The sequence below is a fragment of the Thamnophis sirtalis genome, unplaced genomic scaffold (assembly GCF_051295495.1).
Source record: "Thamnophis sirtalis isolate CommonGarterSnake01/CBP01778 unplaced genomic scaffold, rThaSir2_p1.2 scaffold_6, whole genome shotgun sequence".
Lineage (NCBI taxonomy): Eukaryota > Metazoa > Chordata > Lepidosauria > Squamata > Natricidae > Thamnophis > Thamnophis sirtalis.
Window position 1 is genome coordinate 71599545 of NW_028261386.1, and position 22068 is coordinate 71621612.

General features: G+C 36.4%; 1 protein-coding gene across 2 annotated transcripts in view; it reads right to left on the reverse strand.

Moving 5' to 3' along the window:
- ERMARD (ER membrane associated RNA degradation) overlaps positions 1–22068 on the reverse strand; it is a 25464-nt gene continuing 3396 nt past the window's right edge. Inside the window, exons 4-19 of one of the 2 annotated variants that reach the window (XM_087718127.1) lie at positions 20510–20611; positions 19128–19217; positions 18702–18799; positions 18302–18438; positions 16447–16561; positions 13807–13909; positions 12163–12192; positions 11407–11475; positions 10686–10856; positions 10261–10284; positions 8438–8521; positions 6747–6820; positions 5007–5129; positions 4109–4318; positions 3375–3488; positions 1–564 (exon numbers count right to left, since the gene is read on the reverse strand). In XM_087718127.1, the coding sequence (XP_087574253.1) occupies positions 360–564; positions 3375–3488; positions 4109–4318; positions 5007–5129; positions 6747–6820; positions 8438–8521; positions 10261–10284; positions 10686–10856; positions 11407–11475; positions 12163–12192; positions 13807–13909; positions 16447–16561; positions 18302–18438; positions 18702–18799; positions 19128–19217; positions 20510–20611 (1749 nt within the window). In that variant the 3' untranslated portion in view covers positions 1–359. The remainder of the gene's footprint in view (positions 565–3374; positions 3489–4108; positions 4319–5006; positions 5130–6746; positions 6821–8437; positions 8522–10260; positions 10285–10685; positions 10857–11406; positions 11476–12162; positions 12193–13806; positions 13910–16446; positions 16562–18301; positions 18439–18701; positions 18800–19127; positions 19218–20509; positions 20612–22068) is intronic. The other variant, XM_087718128.1, reaches the window with a different exon arrangement.

Sequence of the window (22068 nt, forward strand, 5' to 3'; positions counted from 1 at the left end):
TCCCAGTTTATTCACTTTAATCAGATAAATTTTTAAAAAATAATTTACAAATCAGTATATTTTACTAAAACATTTTTATAGTACCATACTTAAGATACTTTAGTAAAAAATAAAATTATATTTAATAGCAGCAGTAATATTGATCTCACTAATGTGATCAAACTTATTCATTTATCCATCCATCAATCCATCGACCAACACACCCATCCACAACAGATGGTTTTGCCGTAAATTTTATTTTTTTGCTCAGAAAATCTCCTTCATACTCACATCCACACATCACTGATTTGAAGGACATATGCACATAGTTTTTGCAAATGTTGATCTGTATAAATTGGGGAGAAAGGATAACTGCCTGTTTAGGTTAGGCCTATAGAATTCTGATGAGGACTAACTACATTCTTTGTTTCAGCTAACTGTACAAGCATCAGTTCCCTTCCTAGAAAGGTTCTGATTTTTATCAATGATTTGTGCGTAAGCACTATGGTTTCGTCCCATTTATTTTTTTCTGGACTTGTGTAAGTCACCAAGTTCTCAATGTACTGCAAAATCAGTTTCAGAAACCTAAGAGGAAAAATAAAATAAAATTATGTCAATACATTTGATTAAAATTATTTCTAAAATGAAGTCATTTGTAAATAATTTGAGAATGCCCTACCATTATAAATCATTTATATCATAATAAATCTGGCAAGCTTTTAACTCCCTTTTGCTTTTGCTGATAGGGTAATGGACATACCCAATGCAATTATTTTAGATATTAAATCAGAGGTCACCCTAATTCATTATGTATTTGATATATAAACCAGCTTTCTATTCAAATGAGTACTACTTACAAAATTAAAACACAATTAAAGTTAAAACAACAAATTAAATTACTGTACATTAGTTAATAGTTAAATACACTGCAGAAGAAATACATTTAAGTAGATTTTATAAACTATGAAAAAGAGAAGTCCAATGCTACTCCACACCTTGGGAGCCATTCAAGAGAATGCTTCTCCTTCGCCAGATAAACCCAAGTCTATCTTCTGATAGAATATTGCCTGTACATCTTCACAGTCAGATTTATAATGAAGAACATGATCCTTACATAAATCCTAAGCTGTTTGAGCACTGATGATCAATACCAAAACATTAAAACTTGCCTGGTAAAGCAACTCATCATCAGTTCAGATCTTTCAATATATCCATATGATGCTTATACCAGGGGTCCTCAACTTGTGGGCTGTGGTCCACTACCGGGCTGTAACCTGTTGGCCACTGGGTCCTGTGAATGGCTGGCCAGTGCATACACGCATACAGGCACCTGCCCCCTCTCCTCTCCAGGCTGCCAACCCAGAAAGGTTGAGGAACTTTAGCTTATATCACTTGACTAGCTGTGGCATTTTGTGTCACTTGCAAGCTTCATCTTCCCAAAACAGCCTCAAATCATGAATGTTGCAGTCCTCAAAAGATGTGACTATCCTCAAATCTGACTGATTAAAGAACATTGGTAGCTAGGATAATATGCATAATTGACAAATCTGTTCTTTACCACAGGTACAACTTATAGATTCAGCCAGAAGAGAAGATAAGGAACGCTTCAAGACTGCTTCTCCTATTTTTTCACAAGTAGTGCATCTATCCAAGACAATTTGAATTCCTATCCCTACATCCAGTTTTTTATTTTACTAACAACTCTCTCCTTGTCTGGATTTGTTATTTTTCTTTAAAAAGTTCTGATTCCTTGGGGCTGTTAACTGATTCCTTGGGGCTGTATGATAAATAATAGTGGACCTAGATATTATTATTAGCGTAGTAATGGTTCCAAACCTCCCACAGAAGTTACATATAGGTATTGAAGTATATGGTAGCATAAGACAGAACCCTATGGAGCATCACAGATCAGAAAAATAAGCAACCTGTGGCACACAGGCTATATGCAAAGATGAGACCAGATGATTAATTATAATAGGACCTTGATCACTATAAGGGTAAAGGTTCTTCTCGCATATGTGATAGTCGTTTCCGACTCTAGGGGGCGGTGCTTATCTCTGTTTCAAAGCCGAAGAGCCAGCACTGTCCAAAGACGTCTCCGTAGTCATGGAAGGCATGACTAAATGCCAAAGGCACATGGAGCGCTGTTACCTTCCCACCAAAGGTGGTTCCTATTTTTCTATTTGCACTTTTACAGGCTTTTGAACTGCTAGGTTGACGGAAGCTGGGACAAGTAATGGGAGCTCACTCCATTATGCAGCGCTAGGGATTCGAACCGCTAAATTGCCAATTTTTCTGATCGACAACTCAGTGTCTTAGCCACCGCATCCCTATACAGAATATGAAATCCTTAGTCACCCCTAACTGAGCAAACTTTACATGGACAATGAAATCCTGTGGGACAAAAACCCTAAGATGCTCCACCTTAAACCATAAGAAGTAGACAGTACATAACTATTATTCTCACATTGTCCCAGGCACCCTAATTCAGTAGCCTATACACAACAGCTGGCATAGCTGGTTGGCAGGAATGAATCCTACATAACATTAACACTCTGGCCCACTTGTCTGTTGTCTACTCTAAGCCTGCAGTTCCATGGATGAACGTTCCCTCTCCTTTCTGTCATTCAATCCAAAAAAAAAGAACAAATATTGAATGTTTCTCAACCGGGACATCAGCATTTTCCAATCTAGCCAATAGTAAGATAAGTGGACTTCAACTCCCAGAAGTCCCCATTCAATATGGTCAATACTAAGCATGCTGGGAGCTGAAGTCCACTTATCTTACTATTGGCTAGATTGGAAAATGCTGATGTATCTTGCAAAATAATTGATTTGGCATTTTAAACCAATACGTTTAACTAAAAGAACTACTGCTGCTTTCTTAGTCTGTAAATGAAAAATGTGATCAGCTAGCAGCTTGCACTCCTTCCTTTCAAATAGTCACTTTGCAGTTTCTCACTGTATCTTCCCCTGCTGATTAAAATATGTGTAGGATTGCAGTTTTAAATAATGACTGCTAAGTTCAAATACTACATAAAAAACTGTGACAGCATTGAATTTGTATTATTTTATAGCTTTAAAAGCACCATGTACACACACACACACACACACACACACACACACACACACACACACACCATGGTTCTACATCCAATTCAGTCCAAGCAGCTATTTAAAAAAAAAAAGCAGCAGCAAGAACAACAAATGAAGAAAGGTATTTCAAATGCAATGATATCCTTAATGTGCATCTTCAGAGACAGCATTCTTTTAAAATATAATGATATAAGAATGCAAATAATTGTAAATTACTGGGAATTATCGTTAAGATGATTATTGACTTAAAAAAATCAAATGCTAGAATATTCTGCAAAAAAAAAAAAGAATATACTCACTTTAAGTATTGTTGACATTCAGAAGTATTTTTTCTGCAAATTATATGAATGTTCACTAGCTCCAGGGTAATCAAGATTAAAACTAGTTGTAAAACTGGGGACAGAAATTTTATACTGGAAGAAAAAAAGCACGTAATTAAATATACATATAAAAACATGCACTAAAATAATATTACATAGACCCAATATAATAAAGTGAGGAAGGGTGCCTGGAAAACATATAGTATAAAAAGAGGGAGAAGCTAAATGAACAGTAATTAGCTGGAATACCAATCGGCAGAGATATATGTGCTGTTTGAAAATCTCTTCCTATCAGCTTTCCCCCCCTATTTTTTTTTATATTTTAATTAGCTTTTCTTATTAAGCTCACATTTTGTTCCAAATTACCACAAACGTTACCATTTATTAAATCTCTATCCCATTTTTCCTCCTAAGAATTCAAGGCATTATTCTTACGAAAATCAGACTGAAATTTGTTTACCAGCTGAAGATCAGTCAGCATCAGGTGAATGAACTTTCCCTATTTCTATGCTGATATTCTAGCTACATTGACATATTGCTAAATCTCACTCATTTCAATGAGAACCTTACATGGAAACTAATATTAACTTTGGAAGGATCAGATCAGTATTATAAATATGTGGTTCTGTATAGTATTGAAATTACTTTCTTAGTTTTTTTTAAATCACTTTCTGTTAAAATTCTCATTCTCTTAAAAGTAAGATACTTCCCACCTTCTTCTCATGCGTAGAAAGTTAAGTCGTTGGCGTGACCTCAGTGACTTATTTATCCACTGTTCATATCTGGTTTCACAAATTGAAATGACTTGACGTGACACATGATGGCAATGGGTGCTTATCTGGCGAAACACCACAATGGTTTCCAGGATAGTTCGTGGAGAGTAAAGGGTATGAATGTGCTTGCTACAAAGTTCAGTCAGCAACCTGAACAGAACAAAAGGTTGCACTAAAATTAGTTATTACTTATGGGAAATAACATATGTTTTCTATTAATGGACACAAAATTATGGCTACTTCCATATTAAATTAATATTTTCAGTATATCTCTAATGTAAACTATAAGGAATTTGGAAGTTTATTTCCATTTTTGTTAAAAGCAGCTTCTCATGTCATTCAAATCCAAACTGCATTAATTCAATTACAAGTAATAGAGACAAGCCAACTCCAGGTACAGAGCTGAGGAAGCTGGATGAGAAGTGAAACGTCTTCAAAGAAAAAACAGAAAGTCCAGTTGCCTCTTGAAAAAAAGCTTCTTTGGGACAACCATGACCCGGATGACTGAGAATCTCTATAGACAACCCCAGGCAGACTTTATTAAAAAAATGCAACCTAAACAACATGATGGCTGCATTCATATATCACATTAATTTATCCGTGGTTTAATGAATAAGCCAGAACCAACTCAATTTTCACAACAAAATGCAAAAGTTGATTTAAAAATAAAATGGTTGGAATCATTTATGATGCAAAACTAAAATGATATTTGGTCCAGTAAAATATCTGAATTTTATGATTTTTAACATAAATTAATCTCCAAAGGATGATAAACCATTAATAGAATAAAATGTGTTCTCATATTTGAAAGAGGCCCAGAATATCTTATAAAACTTACTTCTCAGTTAGCAGATTGTTTACAGGATCACCTAAGAGTGTAACATTCACAGACAAATAGGGCTGCAGTTGAGACAGAATATCATTGATCACAAGAATACAGGGGGCCGTATCTTTTCCTGACCTAAAAACAAAAATAAGTTGTTACAATACAAACTCATGAAAGATTTAGTTTTCTTTTTGACACAAATAAATATTCATTTTACTGCAATAAATACTTTACATTCCAATAGAAATATTGCACTGTGAAGGCTGAACCGAGCCTATGAATTGGCTGGGTATATAAAATAGTGAATGAATCTGAACAAAATCTAAATTAGATTTAAGTTTTGATTTACATTGAAAAAAAGAAAGATCATTAATATAATTCCTCTTCAAATTTGCATTTAACCTTATTTATCTTCGGTCACATTAACATCTAGTATTTGATAATATTTTCTTTCATGTTTTCTGTGGAATGCAGCCAAGGCATTCAGCGCCTGATACACACCTCAGACCATTCACCTCTCCCTTACAACATGATAAAGTAGAAGAATTGTTCCCTTTAAAAAAGTTTTTTCCAGAGAATTTGTCTGACCATTAATATGTATACCTAAAAAATAAAAAGATTCCTTTAGTCCTCTCTATTTCTGTGTCTATTCATTGTTCTTGGCATCTAATTTTTACCTGAGTTGAAGTCCATTCCTCTAGCAGGTCAAGAGATTTCCCTTCCAGAGGAGAAATCCTTCAACATGCTGGAAGAACAGATCTCAAAAATGACAAAAATGCTAGCAAATGCCATTGTTCTGAAAGGTTCAGAACACTGGTGTTCATTAGTTTGTCCCGTCTGGAGGGGCGGAATGTATCTCAAATCCAATGCTCTATCTCCAACCTTCCCTTCTGGCTTTACCATTGATTTTCTGGGGGGAAAGGCTGAAAAGATAGCAAATGGTGATCACATAACTGTATGGCACTTGGCAACCGGACATACACTACATTGCCAAAAGTATTCGCTCACCTACCTTTACTCGCATATGAACGTACTGTAAGTGACATCCCATTCCTAATCCATAGAGTTCAATATGATGTCGGTCCACCCTTTGCAGCTATAAAAGCTTCAACTCTTCTGGGAAGGCTGTCCACAAGGTTCAGGAGTGTGTTTATGGGAATTTTTGACCATTCTTCCAGAAGCGCATTTGTGAGGTCACATACTGATGTTGGACGAGTTTACATGGCCTACAACTTCGTGGCTGAGTTGCTGTCGTTCCCAAACACTTCCACATTCTTATAATACAGCTGACAGTTGACTGTGGAATATTTAGGAGTGAGGAAATTTCGCGACTGGATGTGTTGCACAGGTGGCATCCTATCACAGTTCCACACTGGAATTCACTGAGCTCCTGAGAGCGACCCCCATTCTTTCACAAAAGTTTGTAAAAACAGTATGCATGCCTAGGTTCTTGATTTTATACACCTGTGGCCATGGAAGTGATTGGAACACCTGCTTCTGATTATTTGGATGGGTGAGCGAATACTTTTGGCAATATAGTGTAAATATGAACAGGTTGCCAAGAGCCCTAAATGTGGTCATGTCATGGAGCATATTACAATGGATGGAAGTGCAGGTCATAAAGACCAGTTTTGAGGCTGTTGAGTCCATTGTGACTGGTGGTGATCATCAATGCAATTATCAAAAAATAAATTCATCATTTCTTTCAATCCCATGGTTGTAACTCCAAGGGAAAGAGGAAAAAGATATTACCCTGAAATTTCTTGCTCTTTAGACTCCATAAGAAAATCTGGCCAACAGGTGATACTTTTTATACAGTTCAATATCTAGAAAGAAAAACAAAAATTATAGAACAATTTAACTATTCTATTTTCATTAAACTAATGATTCAAGAAACTCGCATGGTCTCAAACATGTTGTGTTGCAGGGCGTGGAAATTAGCAAAGATGTAACCAAAGCCATCTTTGGAATAAGCTAGAACAGGGATGTCAAACTCAAGCCCTGCGGGATGCTTAAATCCGGCCCGGGGGGCCAGCCTGGAAATATCAAAGGACCAGCCTGCAGTGCCTCTGCCAGTTTTTGGTCAGCAGAGTACTGCTGGAGGCTGGGGAGGCCGAAATGGGCCGCACGGCCTGTTTTGGCCAGCAGGATGCTGCAGGAGGCATCAGTTCCATCTCCCCCCCCACTCCCCCCCCAAAAAAAAAACCTGCAGAGGAGAACGACAATGTTGATCAGGCTCTCAAAGAAATCCAGTTTGACACCCGTGAGCTAGAAGCTGTTGCAATTGCTTGTTCTAACTTCTGCCTTCTCTTAATAAGAATGTTCCCTGACTGCAAATCAATAAATACCAAAGCATTTTTCAGCTGCTGGGTTTTGTTGCTTTTAATAGGACATCTGGGGAATGTTTTCCCAATAGTTTCCTATATTTCATCATTGCAATCAAAATATTTCCTCTTGAATGTTCAGGATCCATGTCAATGCACAGGTTTGCTAGTAATTTTTTAACACAACTTTTGAAATGGAACTCACAAACAAATCTACATCTGATTAAATGTCTTTATATAATTTTCAATAAGACCTCATGTGCTGGCACACATTCACTTAACATGCTGGACTAGTACTGATAATGTTAACTTACCTTATTTTTCATAGTATAAGACGCACCAAGATTTTGAAGAGGCAAATTAAAAAAAGGTTTTGCACTCTGCAGATCTCCCAAAAACGGCTTGTTTTTCACAAAAACAGGCCTGTTTTTCCCCCCCAAAAGCGCATGAATAGCCTTTAGGAGGCTTGTAGAGTGCTCCTGTGGGGTGCCCCCCCCCAAAATGAGCAAAAAAATGGCCAGTTTCTTGTAAAAACGGGTCCGTTTTTTGTAAAAAAAAAATGGCCGTGCATAGCCTTTAGGAAGCTTATAGAGCGTTCCTGGGGGCTGGGGGTGGAAATTGAGTAAAAAACAGCCCGTTTTTCACTCATTTCTGCCCTTCCCAGCACCCAGGAGCACTCTGAAAGCCTCCTAAAGGCTATGCACAGCCATTTTGGTGAAGGAGGTGAGGTTTTGGGAGGCAAAAAATGCTGTATTCAGTGTATAAGATGCACCCAAAATTTCAGCCTCTTCTTTGTGGGAAAAGGGTGTGTCTTATACCGTATAAAAATACGGTGGTTTGGACATTGAAACGTTTGCAAAAAAACAACAACCACCAAGGTCAGAGAGCACTAAGGACCATTCATGCTGGGCTTTTTTATATGTGCAAATCTCACACTTTCATCAACTTGATTTAAAGCAGTATTAATTAATATGGCTATTCAATTTAATAATATTCCATTTTTTAATTAAATATTAAATTTAATTCAATTTATAACATTTCATTATTTTATTCAATTTAAAGTTGTTGGTATAAATTCAATATACAACAGCAACAATGGGAAAATAGACTACTACATACCTGTTTCTTAAGCTGAGTTATTGGATGAAACTTGGTACAGTAATTATTTGCACAGATCACTAATAGTTTTAAGGATTCGTGTTCCTGGTTTAAAGACATGTTAAGGTAAATGATAAAATACAAAGAGATTTCAATCTTATTTTCAAGCATTTTTGCAAATATATTCCTGCTGGAATTAAGTGCAATGCACTGAAATAATTTTACCGGTTTATTAAAAAATAAAAATGCCTAAATACTCCCCAGTTGTGCAATTGTTTGTTGAAACAATCCTCAAAAAGAAAAAGGTGAATATTTTAAAGAATAAAAGGCAACATACAGTATGAACTAGTGAATGGATGTGGTGGTAGCTGTAATGATTTACAAGCATAGAGGGATGTGTGTGTGTGTGTGTGTATGAATAGTATTGTAATACTAAATAGTATTACACTATTGAGCTATGTTTGCTTTTCTTATTTTTTTGCTTTACATTTCTTCTGCTTGTTACTTTCTATTCTTTTCTGCATGTTACATGTCATTGTTCATTCTCAAATGGAACAGCACAATGATATATGCATATAGTAATTTTTTTCATTTTCTTTTTCTTATGCCTTATAAATTCTTACGCCTACAGGTGAAACTCAAAAAATTAGAATATCGTGCAAAAGTTCATTTATTTCAGTAATGCAACTTAAAAGGTAAAACTAATATATGAGATAAGACTCATTACATGCAAAGCAAGATAGTTCAAGCCGTGATTTGTCATAATTGTGATGATTATGTCTTATAGCTCATGAAAACCCCAAATCCACCATCTCAGAAAATTAGAATATTACATGCAATCAATAAAACAAGGATTGTACATAGAATATCGGACCTCTGAAAAGTATGAGCATGCATATGTAGTCAGTACTTGGTTTGGGCCCCTTTTGCAGCAATTACTGCCTCAATGCGGCATGGCATGGAAACTATCAGCCTGTGGCACTGCTGAGGTGTTGTGGAAGACCAGGATGTTTCAATAGCGTCCTTCAGCTCTTCTGTATTGTTCGGTCTCATGTCTCTCATCTTTCTCTTGGCAATGCCCCATAGATTCTCTATGGGGTTCAGGTCAGGCAAATTTGCTGGCCAATCAAGCACAGTAACCAACAGTCATTGAACCAGGTTTTGGTGCTTTTGGCAGGGTGGGCACCTGGAAAATGAGGTCAGCATCCCCATAAAGCTCATCTGCGGAAGGAAGCATGAAGTGCTCCAAAATGTCCTGGTAGACAGCTGCGTTGACCCTGGTCTTAATGAAGCACAGTGGTCCAAAGTCCTGTTGCTCAGTGGTCCAAAGTCCTCTTTTCTGATTAGAGCAACTTTTGCATCTCATTTTGAAATCAAGGACCCAGAATATGGAGGAAGAATGGAGAGGCCAATCAAGCACAGTAATCCCACAGTCATTGAACCAGTTTTTGGTGCTTTTGGCAAAAGTTGCTCTCATCAGAAAAGAGGACTTTGAACCAAGGAGCAATAGAACCAGGGTCAACACAGCCGTCTACCAGGAGATTTTGGAGCACTTCATGCTTCCTTCTGCATGAAGGAAGCATGACAGCTTGAACTATCTTGCTTTGTATGTAAGGAGTCTTATCTCATATATTAGTTTCACCTTTTAAGTTGCATTACTGAAATAAATGACCTTTTGCACGATATTCTAACTTTTTGAGTTTCACCTGTATATATAAAAACTAAGAATTATGCCTTAATTTTTGGCTTATTGTTTTATATTCCTTTTCTTAACTTTGCATAAGACTGCTTACCTTGAAAGGGAAGAGTGTGATGAATATTGAATATTACATACATATACATACCTGATATGAGAACATCTCTACATTCTAAAAAAATAAATAAGCCAGCCAATAAGGATAATAGAAAACTAGGAAGAGGAACAAAGGTAGTTTGTTGCCTCCCCCTTTAAAAATTTATATAAAAAGACAAATAACTGAATTTCCTTCTAGGTTTATTCCTCTATGTTACATAAAATGAAATTCAGGATAGACATTTTCCTTTCAGAAATAATTGTTCATGGAAGGTGACAAACAAGCGGCCATCTAAAAAATAGGACTAACAGGTAGGCCACCTGATTGCACTTCTCCATAAAAAGAGATTTACAATACTATGCTATATGGAACAGGGAGAATACATAGTCTAAATACATAAACATTTGGATTTGAAAGCTACAACAGCATAATTTTAATGTATTTTAAAATTTAATGTAAGTTGGCATATTCATTACCTTAATGGAAGTCAAGTCATCTTGTGAAAATCTGCAGAGGACTGTAATAGAAAATGAAAGCATGGAATTTGCGATTTCTCTTGGGAAACAATTTAAGTTGATTTCTCCATGGCTCAGATGGTCTCTAACGCGTGGGCCTTCTTGATGGTTCAAAAAATCCCAAAGAAATTCCTGCCAAAATGTGCCAATAAGATGATTTTTTCCCCCTTATCATCACTTGATCTACTGCAAATATGCTGGTTGTTTACAATCATGCATCAAAGGAAACTTTGGGAGAAGCCAAAACCCAACCCAAAATGGCAACCCTTATTTGCCATTTTTTTGCAATAGCTGGAAAGAAACTACTTAAATCATTTTTCTTCTCTAATAATGAAAACTGAATGCCAAATTCTATATATGTGTAGCATTCTCACATGTCCATAACTGGACTTTAAAAAAAAATGGTGGCCTTATAAGATATTATGTATTTTTTTTCCCAATCTTAAAACCTGAATGCTGTATATGAATACAGAAATCTATGTACGGTAGCTTCCTATCTTCCAAGTAAGACTGACCAAAGGTAACACTGCATTATACACTGAAATTATATTAATGTCTTTTTAGATCTATAAAGCCAACTAGGCTTATTGTCAAAAACATGTTTAGAGCATGATTTTGTTATCTTAGAAGCATTCAGCATTCCCAACTGAAACACAAAACCCCCAAAACTTAATTACATTACCATTGCTGATTCACCAAGGACTATGGGGAGCTGATTTATTTCTTCATTATTCAACTGTTTTGCTAGTATCTACATAGGAAAAATAGTGGATATGAAATACATTTAAAAATTAATGAAACAAGTTTTGATTTAATAAGAGCAGGGGCTTGTAACAGAACTCTGGGAACTTATTTAAGGAAAATCAAGCAGAATTGACTATGTTCTGGCCATTGCAGCATTTGCTCACATTTTTTATGTATCTTTCTTGCAAGTATTAGATTCTACTAGGACTTGACAATGCAAAATAGTACATCCAGGTTTCATCCTTACAAAATGGTTAGGGGGACAACGTAGATATTGATATTTCACTTTATATTTTGCATCTCCTCAGAACAATATGGTTTATAACATTTCAAGATTCATATCCCAAATATGGAACATATGCCACATATATGGCATGTTATCACCTTGTTGATGAAATATAGGCCAGAGCATGTTGGTTAAACAAGATAGTAATTTGGGCCTATCAAAGAAGGGACATTGTTACAATCGGATGTTTTTTCTCCCCTTTTATGAATTGTTTTCTACCTTTCTTCGCATGTGACACAAAGGCTGTTGTAGTAATATAAAGCTTAATAATCCCAACAATGTATTTAAAAAAAGGTCTTCACTGAATTTCCCATACTGCAATTTTAGTTAATTTTAGCATGCCAAGTTTAAAAGAGTAATTGACTAGCCCTTTTTCGAATAGTTCAAAGAATCTTATAAGGAACTTACTTCATCAAAAGTGGTATACAGAGAAGATGACTAGAATATAATGAAATAAAAACATTTGTAACATTTCATTTCCAGAATAAAATGTATTTTATATATAATTGGAAATAATATTGTATAGAGGCTAGAATATGATCATGCATTTCTATACAGCTTTCTGACATTAAGTAATAAAAAACAGTTTTGTTTACTGCCTTGGGTTACTTGTAAAAGTAATAAAGGTGGGATAGAAATCTAATAATAATAATGTAAGAGCCAACCTGCGTAGAAATACTGCACCAGATGTGTCAAACTCGCAATGACACAGTCATCATGTTACATATCACAACTCCCCCCCCCCCTTTTGCTAAACCAGGGTGGGCATGGCCAGCATGTGACACATCTGGCCTGTGACCCGCGAGTTTCACACCCCTGTTCTAAGACTACTAGAGAATGGGAAGAAAGAGAATCATGCCCCCCACATGGATTTCTTTCATTCTGTTACTGGAGACATGGAAGCAGTAGCAGCAATTCGAACAGAGTGGGGATGTTTTTAAAATGTCTCCTTTGTTTTTATTATGACTTTTGGGCTTTATACTGGCTGAGTTTTTTATTTATTGGGGGATCCAAAATTGTTTATTTTTTTGGATTGCACTTATCTGCAGTGATGATTCTCCACCTATATTCTACCCCAAATATAATGAATAAATACCGGTTATAATATATAAAAGAAACCATATTTTATTATGAGCTTGGAACAAACAACCAGCTTCATTTTGAATGGATTGTATTCTAATTGACCAAAACTTGAAATATTTTCAGAATTGTGCCCTAAGGAACAATATGAATGTGAAATAGTTTATGGTCCCTCTTTTATTGTCCATGCTGGCTTTTATACAAATTGCAGGAAGAAAGCAGCAAAGTTGATAATAAACAGTTTTAGGTATGCACGCAAGGTGCATAAAGTATCTATTTATTTATTTGTGCCTTTGAGATGGTGTTTATTTTTGGCAACTGCCTGAACGGGTCCTTATAGTTTTCTTGGTAAGATTTCTGAAGTGGCTTGCCATTGCCTGCTTCATATGACTGAGAGACAATGACTGGCCCAAGTTCAGTTTTTAGCAAAAATTATAAGTCAAAATAAGATACTAGTGACCTGTAGGGAGGCAGAGGTATTATAATGTACTATAAATTATGGTTTAAGATATTTGTTTGTAAATGAATAGTAACTCAGTTATTTCTTCTGCATATTATAAAGCATTCCACTAGAATTAGTGAGCTCAGAAAAGAGTGTGCAAACATGCAATTCTAACATTAATTTCTGAATGTTAAAGTGTGGCTTAGCAATAAGTACTTTACATTTCACTGAACAGTTAAGAGGAACAATAATTGAACAGATTCAAATTACATTCATGTACAGATTGATAAGAGAAAATGTCTCAAGTGCTTTTTACTGGGTAAAAGTAGCACATGTTACATAAATTCCTCTGTCAAAGGGGATTACAGAGCAAAGACCTATAAACAATTTAGCAGTTTAAACAATGGTATCAACATAAAAGCATTCAAATATAAAATAAGACTAATCTGAAATATAATGTGCATAATTTTCAACAAATTCCACTGGTTTTTTTTAAACCATATGTATAACAATAGATAAAAATTGATTACCTCAGCTGTCATTAATCTGCTTGGACATTTATTAACTGCTGTGAAGAGTACTCTAAACCCACCTTCCAGCTGAGGAAGTAGCAAAATGACACAATCTGCATACCTGAAAGAAATATTATTGTGAGACTGAGCTACAGCATACTTTGTTTTTACTTTATGCAGAAAAATGGTTTTAACTATTCAGATGCCATAACCTGTGATAATAGGGAATCTTACTATGCTTGGAGCATATTGTTAGTTGGTCAGGCAATGGGGAAGTCCTTAGATTCTAATGTAAATTAAGGGTCAACAGACTTGCTGGTCATTTTATGGGAAAAGAACCATCTTCTTCAGTTGTGTGTATGGAATGATACTTGTAATTCTTATACCAAACAATAGTTTATGGAATGCAGAATGGGACAACTTGCCATGACCAACTGGCAATGGCTGAATTGACATGGCTGATTCATTGAGGGGCAACTAGCTGCGGGACAAGTCCTGGCCTAATCACCATGGCTGATTTGTCCTGGGAAAATGATATAATGGGTCTTGTCCCCTTGGCCAACTCGTCGCGTAATGAGCCCCAGCCAACTTGCCACCGCTGACTCACCCCAGTATAAGGGTTTAATGGTTCTCAGCCTGGTCAATACAATATGGTCAGCTCAATGCAGGACAACTTACTGCAGCCAACTCGCCTCAGGACAACTTCCTGTGGGACAAGCCCCAGCCAACTTGCTGCAACCGACTTGCCCCGGGACAATAATATAATGGTTATGCAACTCTGAACAAAAGCAGAAGGTGTTTTTTACATAGATCAAAATATAAACAAATAGCCAAATTATCTGAAATTAATGATACTTGGCCTGGGGGCCATTATACAGCTCTTTTAATTTGGTTCTCTTTTGAAAATAACACCAATAAATGAACACTGAAGATATCCTATAAAAAGGAAGACATTGCCACATTTTTTGCCTAATTAACAGTGCTAGTCATGATTATGCCTTCCTTTTCGATTTTCCATGGAACATTTTTATTATATTGATATAAACCGTTTCTTTGTGATTGGGATGTACACATTATGAAGATAAATGGGCTGAACTTAATGAGGATAGATTGACGACTGAAAACAAGGAGAGAGAGAGAAAATGAAAATATGGCCTAATGGAATATTGGTAAGGAAAAGCATTCAATAAATATTGAATATTTATTAATATTGGAAGTTAAATATTTCCAAATTGCTGTTATAAATGTAGATAGTAGTAAAATGTATCAAATTGGATGGATTACAGCAGAACCATTTGAGATCTGAAGGAGGTTTTAAAAGAAAGAGCTATAGTAGTAGGTTAAAAACACCCTATCCATTTCTCCTAATAAATGCATTTTTATGTACATTATAATGTATGCCCAATAACCAGCCCTGGAGTGAAACTCGCCTGCCAACTTAACTGGGCTCCATGCATGAGGTTAAAGTTGAGAAATCACTTCGTCTATCCCAACCAGAAACTAATTAAAGGAGGCCCTGTCATGACTTATTCTACTCTCTTAATATCCAATCACTTTTTCTTTCCTTAATTTTATAAGCAACTTGAGGTTTGCTGGCTTTCATTCCAAGGAACAATACATACATGCATGGATACATACACAATACGCTGCAGCCCGTATTGGACTAATTCCTGGTGATGCATTATTTTGTAATCAGAACTTCCTTTGCAAATGGACAGAGAATATCCTCCCGCTTTCATAAGCAAGATTAGAAAATTGAACATTTATATTGTTTAGTTGTAGCATATTTTCAGGGAAATGCTCTCTCTCATCATCACACTGATCCTCTTGCTTGATTATGGTTGCCTTTGTTACTTGTTGACTCATAGTGTTTTCAATACTTAGGGGGATGAATGTTCATCTCCTCTGCTGATATTCAGCAAAAGATGCATGGATGGGGAAATAAAAGCTTCTTCCTGTTGTGTTAAATAGGTAGTTATCCCACACTGAATTGTCCCGCAGCAAGTTATCCCGCGTTGAATTGACCGTGTAAAGTTGTCCTGCATCAAGTCAGCTGGGGCAAATTGGTCAGGATGACTAGTCCTACACCAGGGGTTCTCAAACTTGGCAACTTTAAGACTTGTGGACTTCAACTCCCAGAATTCTCCAGCCAGCTATGCCAGCTATGGAGTTGAAGTCCACAAGTCTTAAAGTTGCCAAGTTTGAAGACCTCGACCCTAGGCCAATGATGGCAAACCTTTTCAGCATCCAGTGTCCAAACCAGAACACACGTGCATGCAAGTGTACATATGCAAGCTGGAGCCCCAGAAACTCAAAGACCAGCATGCACGTGCCAGCCACATGGTTTTTGGTTTCCAGGGCTCCAGCATGCACGAAGATCAGCTAGCCAGCACGCATGCACACACTGGAAACCAGAAGAGCAGCTGGCGACAGCGCGCTTGCCCACAGAGAGGGCTCTGCATGCCACCTCTGGCACACATACCATAGGTTCGCCATCATGGTCCTGAACCCTATGGAATCTTAGGCCAAAGATTGAAAGAAATGACATCTTATGTCCAATACGTAAATGACCTCTAATAAATTATGCTCTGCATTCCAATTGCATTAAACCACTTTTCAACTACTTAAAAAAAGGTTAAAACACACTAATGTTGTTACCGTGCCTGCTGGAATGAAGTTATTGCAGCAATCCAAAAAGGTATCATAGTCTTTAGTACAATATTGGATTTTGTTACTAATTCTTTAGCCAATGACAAGAGTTCTTGATTCAGATCTATAAAACAGAAGAGAGGAACTTGCACTGACATTTTGTTGCATTATAAAAAAATAAATTTATTGTGGAGAAAAATGATAATCAAAATTTATTAAGACCATCTTCAAGTAATGCTCAAACAATGCTTCTACCACTACTTGTAAGATTTAACTGCCAAGTCTAGTGCATCTTTATTGATTTTTTATATTTTCCAAGATTTTGCAAAGCATTCTATATTTGAAGCATTTTATCCTTATTTTACCACTCTTCCTCACAAAAGATGTTCCCAGAGGCTAAACAGAAATAAGACAATATATGTTTTCAGATTTACAATCTAAAACATATGACTCAAAAGCAAAATGGGCTGAAAGGAGGAGGATAAAAAGAAAATTTAGATACCAGTTACTGATAAAGATACCAATTGTATTGTATGGATTATGAATGAAGTGGTATTTTAATGATTTTTTATACAACAGATTTAGGCAAGAGAACTAAACAGACAAACAAACACATTTAAGCCTCTCACACCCATTGTTTGGAAAAGCCTGATCTAAGATTGCAGTTTTTATTTTTCTAGCTCTTTTAGATAAACATGTAGTTTTAAAAAGTCTGGGAACCTACAATAATGTCATTCTTTTGTCTGAAATGTCACCACTTGTTTTATTCCGCTTCTTTTATGCATTTTATGTTACATTGTATATTTTTAATAATTCAAACAATTCTGGATTCAAAACATCTCTCTTGAATTTGAAAATCCCCGTGTAGGCTATTTCTTAAGTGTCTGCATTCAAAACAGCTCAGTCCAACTTAAAAATCTTCCAAACTGACTAATGCAGCTAGCTATGCATTTGAAACAATTGACACACATTTGATTTGGATTGAATCTGAATGCAAATGATTCAACTCAAAATGTTTTATGTGTTTCTAATTTCTAATCTATTACATTTAAACATATCTCTAAAAAATGCTCCGTGAATATAGGTAGTCCTTGACTTACAACCACGATTGAGCTCAAAATTTATGCTGCTAATTGCGAAATTTGTTAAGTGAGTTTTGCCCCATTTTATGACTTTTTTGCCACGTTTGTTCAGCAAATCACTGCAGTTAAGTTAGTAACACAATAGTTAAGTGAATCTGGCTTCCCTATTGACTTTGCTTGTCAGAAGGTCGCAAAAGAGGAGCACAAGATCCCAGAACACTGCAATTGTCATAAATATGAATGAGTTGTCAAGTATCCAAATGTAAATCCCATGACCACAGGGATGCTGCAACGGTTATAAGTGACTTTTTTCAGCATTATTGTAACTTGAAACGGTCACTAAACAAGCTGTTGCTAGTTGAGGACTACCTGTATATCAGTCATTTATTTTCAAATGCACAGACACAACAGGTGTTGTAGCTTTTCTTCTCAATTTAGTGTTCTCCGGTAATTTCCTGATCTACATGAGAAAATATTTGACAACTCTTCAGTCCCCATTTGGAAACAGATTTGGTAAGATGTCAGACAAACCCATTCCTCATCTGAAGAATGCATAGAATTGGCCATAGATGATGTCTATATGCACATACTCACCAGAACTAAATAAATTAATGCACTTTTTAATGTTTTTTTGTATCTAGAACATAAGCTTCAACTTCAGGAAACTATATTTGCATAAAGGTTCCAATTTCTAAGCCTAGCTAAAAGTGAATATATATACATATATATTTAAAGATGGTAGCTGTGTATCATCTTCAACAGTAAACCATTAAAACAAATACCTGGAAATATATGCAGCTCTTTCAAGTGAGTGAAAGACACATAGGGTCGATGAATTAAAGCAGAGTGGGCCTGAAGGCAGTAATTATTAAGCAGTTGCCCCAATCCGGCTGTTAAAAAAAGTAGCATGGAGAAATATCTATGGAAAATAAGATATAGAACGCAGTAGAAAAATTCTTCCCCAAAAAATAAAATTCAAATAAATATTCAAATATCTTGAAACAAAAGAAAGTACTCATAAAAATATAAATTACAATCATTTAAAGTTAATTAGTGGCATGTCATTTAGATGTGAATAGTCTATCCCTTTCTAAATGAATATATCTTCCTTCAATTATTGTTCAGTTATGTTTCTAACTCTGTTGCAATAGGAACAAAAGAATCACAATTAATTTTACTTACTTGACAGGAATCTCTTCAGCTGACACAAATCCATGCCACAAAATATTACGAAGATTTAGACTATCTGGAGACCCAATGAACACCTTCAGAACATCCATCTAATTTGAACAAAAAGTAAATAGTGCAAAATATATATAATAATATATAAGAATATATTATTCATATACTGTTCCATTAACAAATGAACCATACAAATTTCCTATCCTGTAAAACTTCTCTATAAAACCTGACTCACTGGATATCAACTTCCAATCTTTGTTTAAATATCCCCTACCACATTCTTATTCAATATTTACTAACAGCCCTGTTATATTAATATTGTTCAAAGTAAGGCATTGAGTAAAAATTAAAGTGTATATTTAAATAAATGTAAATATACTTAGTATTTAAACATTTTTAATTTGAAATTAAAAATCTAACACTCACCACTGGTTGCCCAAAGATAGAAACAAGTTCCGGAGATGCGAGCAAATCTCTTAGAAGAAAAGGACAATCTTTCCCAATTAGTAAGAATACCTGGAATACAATATATTTCACTCTGAATATTTGTCCTTCCCAGACAATGTATTTGTTAAAAGCATCATATCCAATTCCTCTTTTATGTTCAAAAGAGTAATTTGAAACAAAGCAATACAGAAACGTAGTGACATTGAAATGTTAATTATCTCATCCAAGCAAAGAAGTATGAAGCAACTTCATATCAGTTCTTGGATCATCAAAGCATTACAAAGTGTGGCTGTTTGGATTTTTGAAAGAGGACACATCCAAAGATAGGCTCAAATCAGGAGCTCACAAACATGGATATAAGATAAGTGGTACTATTAGTAACTTTTTTGGCTGAAATGATTTGAAGCAATTGGGGAAGTTGTCCAACAATCTTTCATTGTGAATTCACTGGGTTTATTGTCTTATGAATTCTAAATGCTCAAGCACCGTTCGGTCACCCAGACTCCATCCTGATGCAAGGGATTACTGGCTAGTTAAATGGGGAAAAAATGTCTTATGAATGCTATGACTGCCTTGCTGTCTTTACGTCCAAATGCATGTGAACTGAACGACTGCAGAAAACCCATTCAGTTATTATTATAGGACATCAGGTTTATCACACACCAGAAAACTAAAATGAATTCTTCATTGTTATTATTGATATTAAAAATGCTCCAGCTAAAAACTGCCGCAAAAACAAAATTTGACAAATACAAACATGATAGCTAAGTTAGTTGTAGATATCCAGTAATGAGGTATAATTAAAAGATTGCTCCTTTTTGACTTCCCTGCTTCTTGGCCTAAAGCTTCCGGAAAGACACTGTAATGATTTTGCACTGTAACATAAGACACACCTAACATGGGATAAGCCCCACTGAGATTAACGCATAGGTTTTCAAGTAAATATGTCTTTGAACTGTTATTTATCAAAACCTGGCTGACTTTGTTTAGCTTTTCCATAAATGTATTGTAGGAGTATTTATATGTGAATGTTGCATTAGTCATACAGAATACAGTGCTTTGGATCAAAATATTAATATTGCAAGATTTATGACTCCAAGAGAGGTTTCAAATTCTACATATCCAACAGAGTGAGAAAATTCTCTAAAGCAAGTAATCGGCCTTTTTCTCAAGTCCATTCTATCAGCAGACATGTAGAAAACCAGCCACTCTCGGTGCTTGGGCAGAGGAACCAGCTGGTAATTATACTGAATCTGTGACCTTTTAATTAGTAAACAGGGAAGTGAAACGCTGATTTCTTGAGTGTAAAAAAGAATCTCATTGATCACAGGCTTGACATATTCCAAGATTTTAGCACTTACATCACCCAAGGCTCGTTCCAAACATGATGTAAGCTTCATTAAACTGAGTGCAACTGCTGCACCATGTGGATTCTTTATGGTATCAATCATTTCCAGAAATATCTGTAGTTTATACAAGGTGGAAAAATGAAGGGTAACCCTGTGATTTTTATTAGTGCATTTATATTAGGAAGAAATAGCTTAGTGAGAGTACATACACAATTCAATTAGAACAATTAAGGTTTTTCAAATCACTGCTTCACAATTATAAAAAGAATATCTTTACTTTTCTTTAACAAGTACTTAAAGGTGAAAAATCACAAAACTGCAAATTTAAAATGTTGAACTTCTTTTGGGAAATGTTAAAGGAGACAAGACAATGGTTGTTACCTGGTCTATTACCAAATTAATTCTTGCCTTTTTCTCCAGCTGGACAATATATGTCTTTCACTTTGCTTATAATCACTTACGACATCAAATCATAAAAATGTCTGCTGCCAAGGTAATTTAGCATTTATATATTTCTGCCACAGAATTGGAAATGACAAAAAAGTTATCAAAAGAAATACAATCATCCACCAAATCCTGTTGGCTAACTTACACAACCCACAAGGTAGCTGCAAAATAAATTACTCTAGATTTGCTTTATATACATGGGAGAGAAGGCCTGCATGATTTGCTGACTTCCTTTTTTTCTAATTGATTTCTATTTGGATGAACAATTTTATCACAGCTCTAAATCTGGGGTAATCATCTCTGCATCGGAACACAATTCTTCTGTGGAAAACCCATAGAACCATGCATTATCAGAACAAATATCCTAGGGCTAGGCTCACTAGTATTTTAGAAAGCCAGGGACCAATTTTCCGAGGCTGGAGGGTGTGTGGTTTCGTGTGCTACCTGCATCTCATGGATGAGGCTTTGCTTGTTTGTGCGGCACGGTTTCTTACATGCCGCAGACCAGAGATGGCTAACTTTTTTGGCTCCCGTGCCAAAAGCGGGGGAGGGGGGGTCAGGGGTCATGCACGGGTGTGCCACACCTATGCTATGTGTGCTACCCCCCTGCGCATACGTGCACGACCAGCGAAACCCCCCCGCCGCTTTTGGTGCAGCTTTTTTGCCCTCCCCAGGCTCCAGAGGCTTCCTAGTAGCCTGGGGAAGGCGAAAGCAGGCCCCCCTCCCCCAGAGACTTCAGGAGCTTCCCTGAAGCCTCCGGAGGGCGAAAAACAGATCTACGGGGAACCCGGAAGTTTGGGAATGATGACTTCCGATTTGCTTGTAGGGCCAGTTTTTGCCCTCCAGAGCCTTCAGGGAAGCATCCTGAAAGCTCTGGAGGACAAAAAATGGTCCTACGAGCAAACGGGAAGTTCATTCTCGAACTTCCGGTTTGCCCATAGGGCTGATTTTTTGCTCTCCAGAGGCTTCAGAGCATGCCTGCTGGCCAGCTGACAGGGCAACGCCTCGTGCGCCCTAACAAATGGCTCCGCGTGCCACTTGTGGCACCTGTGCCGTAGGTTCACCATCACGGCTGCAGACCGATGCTGGTCTATGGACTGGGGGTTGAGGACCACTGCCATACG